Genomic DNA, 7,500 nt, shown 5'->3' with positions numbered 1-7,500 from the left:
TTGCACGAAAATAGGTAAGTTGCACGCTCCAGGTGATGGGCTCCTGGCGCTTTCGTGTTTAAATGCTTCTTTTGCTCAGCCAGTCAGAAACAAATCCACTATACTTTGCTATGAAATCATTTGGTTCAACATCGATCTTCCATTTTGCCAAGGATACGTAACACGAAAGTGAAGCTACATATTAGTATTCCGTTCCCCTCCCTATGAGTTTTCAAATCCCCTCCCGGAAAAGACGAAAATCATAATCCGTGGAAAGACAAAGAAGTGGATAGCCAATATATACTTGGGGTAGTGATTGGGGGGGGAGGGGGTGGTTAAAGTCTCAAATTATATGTGCGGGGTTATCTTAACTTCTAGTTGTTTTCCCTTTTATTGCAAATAGCCTGGGTGAGTTCTACAACCATGGCAGTGTTCATGCTCTTGGGTCCTCTCATGGGTGCCTTTATAAACCGTTTCGGATGCCGTGTCGCCATAATTTTGGGATGCCTATCCTGCGCAGCTGGTCTCGCACTCGGTTCGTTCGCGCAAAGTATATTGGTCCTCACCATCGCCTTCAGTGTCCCATTCGGAGTAGGCGTCTCATTTGTTTACATTGCTGCACCCGTGACTGTCACGCAAAACTTCACCAGGAGGCGATCGGTTGCTCTGGGGATTGTCACTGCAGGTCAAGGACTTGGAACGATGATTCTTGGTCCCACATTACAAGTGTTAACGGATACGTTTGAATGGAGGAATACTTTCCTTATAATGGCAGGTGTTTTGGTCCTTGCATCTTTTACTGGATGTTTTCATAAAGGCCACACTCAACCTCTTAAGTCTTCTTCATCATCAACTCAAGACTTAAAGAACTCCAAAAGATTCTCCTGGAATTTTTCTCTTTGGAAGAACCCTAGATTTCTGGTGATGATAGTAATGGCTGTCATTGTGAACTTTTATCGAGTGATACCGTACGTGCATTTGGTGAGTAGCTTTGTTTTTCCACAGCACAACATGTTTGGGCTCTAGGAGTCTCTGTCTTTCATACAGGGCCTCAGAGTCAGTGCAGCTTTTACTAGGAAGCCTCTCGTGGGTGTTTCGAATTTAAATGCCCAATCAAAACAGAGCTTTGACGGTGCTATTGTTTTACGTCATATAAGCCAACAATCATACCTCGAACTGGAATTTTTTTTTAGCGTTCCGCCATGGAAATATGACACTTTTCGCGGGAAAAAGCGGTTCCAAAAATAACTAAACTCGGGAAAGGGTTGGCTTAAGGAGTAAGAGTAGATAGATAGAGGTTCCATTTGATGGGCTCCTGTGGGTGAAACATGTTGCGATTGTCTGAGCGTTAAGTTCACTTGTGTCATCAATTTTTTTTCACTAGAGCGCGTGACAGTTGCTGTGATCAGCGTGGCTAAGCATACCGTATATGCGCAAAATTATCTTCGCCGCGCATGCGCACTTTTGCTTGGTAGTCATTGATTTTGTTCCAATCCGATCTTGAAAAGATTTCCCTGCAGGTTTCTACTTAATTTGCGTACACTCCTTTGTTTTATGAAAACAATAGCGGTAACAATAGACGTCATTCTTTTATGTAGACTTAAAAATGAAAAGGGAAATCGGTTAACCTCACATATCTTCTTCTTCGTATTATTTTACAAACAATACCGCGAATGCATAATTACTCCAAAACTTTAGAAAGTACGAAATAGGAGCGAAAAAAACGAGAAAATCTGAGCGAAATCGAAGAAATTTGATGAAGATGCGATGTTGTGTCAGGCCTTGTGGTCAGACAGACGCAGGCTCATCACAAAAACATTTCTTACCTTTTCGCATACTTCTAAACGTCGGAATTGATCCAAACTTTCCACAAAAACCTTTTTTTTTTGCTTTTTTCAGAGAGAAATTTCGCTTTCTGGCGAAAAAACTTTTAGCTTGGCAACGCTTAGCTCAATCACTTACCATATAAGGTCAAACTAAGGAATATGAGCTGATAATCGATATTAGTATCACCCAACTAGTGGACTAATGCAAATGCTGCATTTTAATTGGCTACACTACTAGAGGACTATTAGTAATAGTCATCGAGTAACGAAAAGCGTGACGCTTTTTTTCGTTTTATTCCCAAATAAAGATATTTTCAATTTGCATTTGCTAACTTTATTATTGCCTTTTCTGTCCGACTAGTTGGGTGATACTAAAACAATTAGACCCTTCGCCCTTAAGGGCCACGGGTCAATAGCCCATTCGGCTTCGCCTCATGGGCTATTGACCCGTAGCCCTTGCGGGCTACGGGTCTAATTGTTAATTGAATGAACCAATCAGAGCACGAGGAATGCATTATCCGAGGTTGAAAATTTAATAAACTGTAATATACAATTAGTAGGGAACTGCAGGGAAATCATTCCTTTTATAATATTTTGCGACTCTATTTCTCTCTTTAAACCAACAACAGTAGCCAATAATGGTTACGGCAACGCCACAAAAGTAAAATATTGCATGTATTGGTTTATGAGAAGAAAAAAAATCGTGTTGCACTTGCGGATCCCGTGCAAAATCTGGCTGCGGCCACATTACGATCGTTTCGCACACCCTTGGCCAACACTGCACAACAGTGATGGCCGATGATGTGCCAACATGTGGCGTTCATTTGCACGGGGGCTGGTTGAGTGATCTTAGCATACGTTCGAAAATATCAGTTCGTATTTTTCTTCGGTTTTCAGATGAAATTTTGCCGCGATGATCTTGGAATGGCCGCCGACAAGAGTTCGACACTCTTTCTGTTCATAGGGTTTTTCGCAGCGACTGGTCGCATTGGAGCTGGTATACTTTGCGACCTTAGCTGCATAAATTCTCAGTTTCTCTATCAAGCAGCCGTTTTTTTGTCTGGTGCCTCAATTATGTTGCTAGTTGTCGCAAAAACATACCCTGCCCTTGCAGGGGTGGTAGTCCTGTTCAGTTTGGCCGACGGGCTTACAGTATCAAGCTTCATCATTGAATTGTTCAAGTCCGTAAAGGAATCCCAGAGAGCTTCTTCGCTTGGGTTCTGTATGATGGCAGGTGTTATTTGTACATTTAGCAGCCCCCCTTTGTCAGGTAAGTACTTTGTACTCTCTGGATAGTCTGCTCAATATGCTTGATGATTGGCTGAAAGAACTCACGCGCCACATTTTCCCGCCAAGTTTTGACTCGCTTGAACACGCAAACTCTGAATGTTTTTACCTTCTGTGACTGACGAAATTAATTATTCTGGATTTATGTTTAAGACAGTCACTTAAAAAATCGCTTCGTCGTACCTCATTTCATGGTAGAATGAGGATGTCGCAAAAACATACCCTGCTCTTGCAGGTGTTGTAGTTCTGTTCAGTTTGGCCGACGGGCTTACAGTATCAAGCTTCATCAATGAGAAGCTGGGTCGTTTATTGAGGTCCTGATGATGAACAATATGCGCATTACACCTTAGACATGTATTGCTTCATTTGAAGATTTGTACGCGCATGACTTTGCATTGTATAGCCCGCAGACCAACGGAAAACAGTGTCCATCCAAGGAGCAGCTTCACAGGAGTTTTAGTAGCTCAGTGGGTACAGCATCCGCCCGCTGACCGATGTTACGGACGTCGTAGGTTCGATTCCTGACTAGGACTCTGATTTTTCAGTTTTCCTTTCGCCCGTTGCCAAGTAACCAATAGGGAGTTTAAGAAATGTTTAAGAAATGACGAGCGACGCCTAACGCAACGACAACGCCAAAAAGCTGCAATGCTATTGGTTAAAAGAGGCCCAAAGATCGTGCTGCACGTGCTGCACGCATTTTGAACATTTCTCTTCCGTACTCGTCAAAACTACTACGTGAAATGACCAAATTTAAGGTTTTGCCGACAACGTGGACAAACTACAGTGAATCGTTCAGTCTCGCTCTTTACTTCAAATCCATCCGTACCAATTCAGTTATAGGACACTTCGCCCATATTGTATAATATAAGGAAGATGGAATAATCATGAAATATATACTTAGAATAGCTCAAACTTATATTTTTAAGTGACTTTTTTGTCGCCGTAGCAGCCTTAGTTTCTTAAACTCCCTAGTTTTCCATCCTTCCCACTTGCGAATTACACCTTAAACATCCACATTGCATAAGAAGCGAAACTGAAAAAAATTGTGCGTTTCCCCCTTCGTATATCACTATATATTTGTTTTGTGCTATGATGGGTCAAAAAATCCTTTTTCGCTCCCGTTAAGGATTAGAATAGGGAGGCGCGGTGGCCTCATGGTTAGTGTGCTCGACTCCGGAGCGAGTGGTCCGGGTTCGGGTCCTGGCCGGGGACATTGTGTTGTGTTCTTGGGCAAGACACTTTACTCTCACGGTGCCTCTCTTCACCCAGGTGTATAAATGGGTACCGGCGTAATGCTGGGGGTAACCCTGCGACGGACTGGCATCCCATCCAGGGGGCAGTTAAAAATACTCCCGGTCGTTTAATGCTACGGAAACCGGGGATAAGCACCGGCGTGTTGGGTCATTGGCTCGGAAAGCGCTTACCTAAGAATAAGAATAAGAAGTGTTCATTTGCATATTATCGCTATTAATCGAATTACAATTTGCTTACAACGGTAGATATGGTACAAAATTACAAGACACAAGCTGGGACTGGTACATGAATCGTTAAAGGAAAAACTTGCATAACTCATAGTAATATCAATTCTTTCTGTAATCTTAGTTGTTATACAAGCCTCTTTAGGTTATTATTTCAAAACTCTTGTAACTAGCGAATATGCGAGGCACATAGAAACATGTCTTACAAGATAAAAACTACAGTGGAGCCCGTTTTAAAAATAATTTGAAGCCTTTCAAACGGAAACTAACTCTTGACGATGCTTTGGCGGCATGCCTGAATTCCCGGGGAAACCCTTTGGTTTAGTCCAGTCATTTGAATACAAACCGTTTTCTGCCTTGCAGGATAAACGCGGGTAGTATTCACGCTGTTCCTCTGACGAATACGCAACAAAAGACGAAGACTTCTTCGGAAATTGGCGTCGCCGAAAGCGTATATCATCGGGTTAAAAATTGAACTCGTTAATGTAATGCAGTGAAATAAAGGTCGAAGAGGGAAATTCCCAACACGATCGATTTTCCTTGCTTTGAGAGTGTACGACGCAACCAAGTCCAGAGTCGTTATCGGTCCCCAGCTGAGGATAAAACTGAGAACAACTATTCCGAACAATTTAATGGCCCGCAACTTTACCCTCGCTGTGTATCTGTTGACTAAACCATTCGCCTTAGTTTTCCGCCATAGAGAAACTGTTATTCTACTATAGGAAAGGATTGTACACAACAGTGGCACAATAAAAGCGAATAAGAAATAACTTGTAAAAGATATACGACGGTCTAAGGCTCGCGAAGTTCCTGGAGTGCAATGTCTTGGAGGTTCTCTTACACGACAGTAGCTGGCATTGTTTGTAGTAGAATTTAAGCGATGAGGGAAGAATTTGTCGGAAACTTTAGCACTGAAGATAAATCCAAAACAGACCAACATCGCATAAATCCAGATAAGCAGCATAACCACACCTGTTCTAAGTTTAAGACTTAAACTCCGAATCGGATGTAATATATGAACGTATCGATCGATTGCAATCGCTGCAAGAAGAAGAAATGTTACTGAAGCACAAGTGAACGTGGAATATATAGTAATCTTGCATTGTTCTATGCTTAATTCTATGTGGTGTTTCGCTGAAACCTGGTGAAAAAAATTAACAGCTCTGTAGATCAAGTCTGTAATGGCCAACTGGAGGATAAAGAAGCTGGAAAGCTTTGAAGTGTAATGAGGTGTTCTCACTTTGTAGACTCTGCCCATAACTACACATACAAGGATGTTTTCCATTGTGCCTACAGCTAAGAAGACACAGTTGATATTAAACAGTATATTATGATACATCTTTCGCTTGTCAGTAAACCTACGCTGTTCTGTTTCCAAATCCATAGAGGACAAGTTAGCGAGGTCTTGCATCATGGTAGACGGCAGAACCAGGTTTCCAAAAGGTTTAATTCATTAAACCACTCAATCTTCAAAATGTGCTATGGGCTGAACGTGAACTCAGCGAACGGCTTAATTAGTTCTGAGTTTCTGCGTTATATTCAGGTATATACTCGTATCCTCGCCGAGGGTGGGTTATAACATTACGCACACCATATCCTCAGCTTGTTTAAGTAGGCACCAAATTTAATTTCAATTTATAGTAGCATGTGTAAGTCCACTGTTTGTACACAGCCTAAACTTATGCTCAGCTGTTACAGCTGTCCATTTATTGACTTTTCGTCGATCAACGTTGGATATTAATTTCTTATTGATGTGGTATTATTTGCTCATCTCCTCAAACCCGTTTTCAAAAGCCAGTGTCATCAATTAAAATTACGGTTTGCGGCCGTGCTCAGTTCATTAAAGAAATATGCTCATCACCGGTACGTTTCGTTCAAACAAACCAAAAGGAAAGAAAGAACTCTGATATTACAGTGTACTTTTAATCATCCCTTGTACCTATGATTTACTTAGACAGAGTCAATAAGTGTGCCTCTAATAATTTCACCTTTATATCTATTATCGGAATAGAACGAAATAACCTACATTTGTAATTAATATAAACTCCGTCTCTTATTGTACACAATAAATGATATCGATAATAATAATTGCGTTCGACGAAGGAGAACGCAGTTCATAATGCTGGGTATCCTGTGGTTTCATGGGTGACCTTTTTTGAGACTCTCTTCGTCGACCGTCTGCATTTTCTGCGCCATTTTGAATGACGTCACCCTTCAAATGCGCAAAGACTTTTGCGCACCTCGTGGTTTTCGTAGTAGTCCGAGCAAGTCTTAGCATCGTAAAGCGGTTATCCAAAGACTACCTCATGGCTTTCATAGTAGTGTAGCAAGGTTAAGGAAAGCGTGACACTTAGTTAACGCGACCTGTCGAACTATAAGTTGATAAGTATATTAGTTACTCGCCTGGTACGAATCGGAAGTATTGTTGCTTAACCAAACGGGCCAATGTGTTTTTTTTTTACGTGTTGCATACACAGCCAACGTACTACATCGTGGGAACTAGTCCTTTCCTCTACTTGGATTTTATGTAGGATTCTGAACGCCTAGTTGCTCACGACTTACGTTTGTATCGATACGTAATTTAGGCATTATGCTCCCGTTCGAATTAGGATGTTTACGCGGACGGAAACATCATATACTCCCTCACAATATTCCAGGACCCAAATTTCGTCCCCACGAACGCACTCCATAATTAGTGATCGCTCCCAGTAATAATAATAAATAAACCTTAAGTCCTAAGAATTACAATTTCCTAGATATGGTCGCTGAGGCTAATTTCCGTTTCGTAAACGGTCTTTGCCATTTTTGACGGCCGGTGCCATTCATAGGACAATACAATACAATACAATGGACTTTGTTTTGGAGGTGAGCACGTGACAGTGAGGAAACTGAAAACCCCTGTGGCCCTCTATAAAATAAGAAACTTAAGA

The 7,500-nt window shown here is 41.6% G+C and overlaps 2 protein-coding genes across 2 annotated transcripts in view; one reads left to right on the top strand and one right to left on the bottom strand.

Moving 5' to 3' along the window:
* Window positions 1-7,500, top strand: part of LOC137979164 (monocarboxylate transporter 4-like) — a 15,082-nt gene that overhangs the window by 3,893 nt on the left and 3,689 nt on the right. The window contains exons 2-3 of the mRNA XM_068826363.1: window positions 383-960; window positions 2,703-3,075. Coding sequence (XP_068682464.1) covers window positions 383-960; window positions 2,703-3,075 — 951 coding nt within the window. The remainder of the gene's footprint in view (window positions 1-382; window positions 961-2,702; window positions 3,076-7,500) is intronic.
* LOC137979166 (galanin receptor type 1-like) lies at window positions 3,542-6,155 on the bottom strand. The gene has a single exon (XM_068826364.1). It carries the CDS (start codon window positions 5,982-5,984, stop codon window positions 4,836-4,838), a length of 1,149 nt encoding a protein of 382 aa, XP_068682465.1. The 5' UTR covers window positions 5,985-6,155; the 3' UTR covers window positions 3,542-4,835.

The sequence above is a fragment of the Montipora foliosa genome, chromosome 12 (assembly GCF_036669935.1).
Source record: "Montipora foliosa isolate CH-2021 chromosome 12, ASM3666993v2, whole genome shotgun sequence".
Taxonomy (NCBI): Eukaryota; Metazoa; Cnidaria; class Anthozoa; order Scleractinia; family Acroporidae; genus Montipora; species Montipora foliosa.
This window is presented reverse-complemented; position numbering and strand designations above follow the sequence as displayed.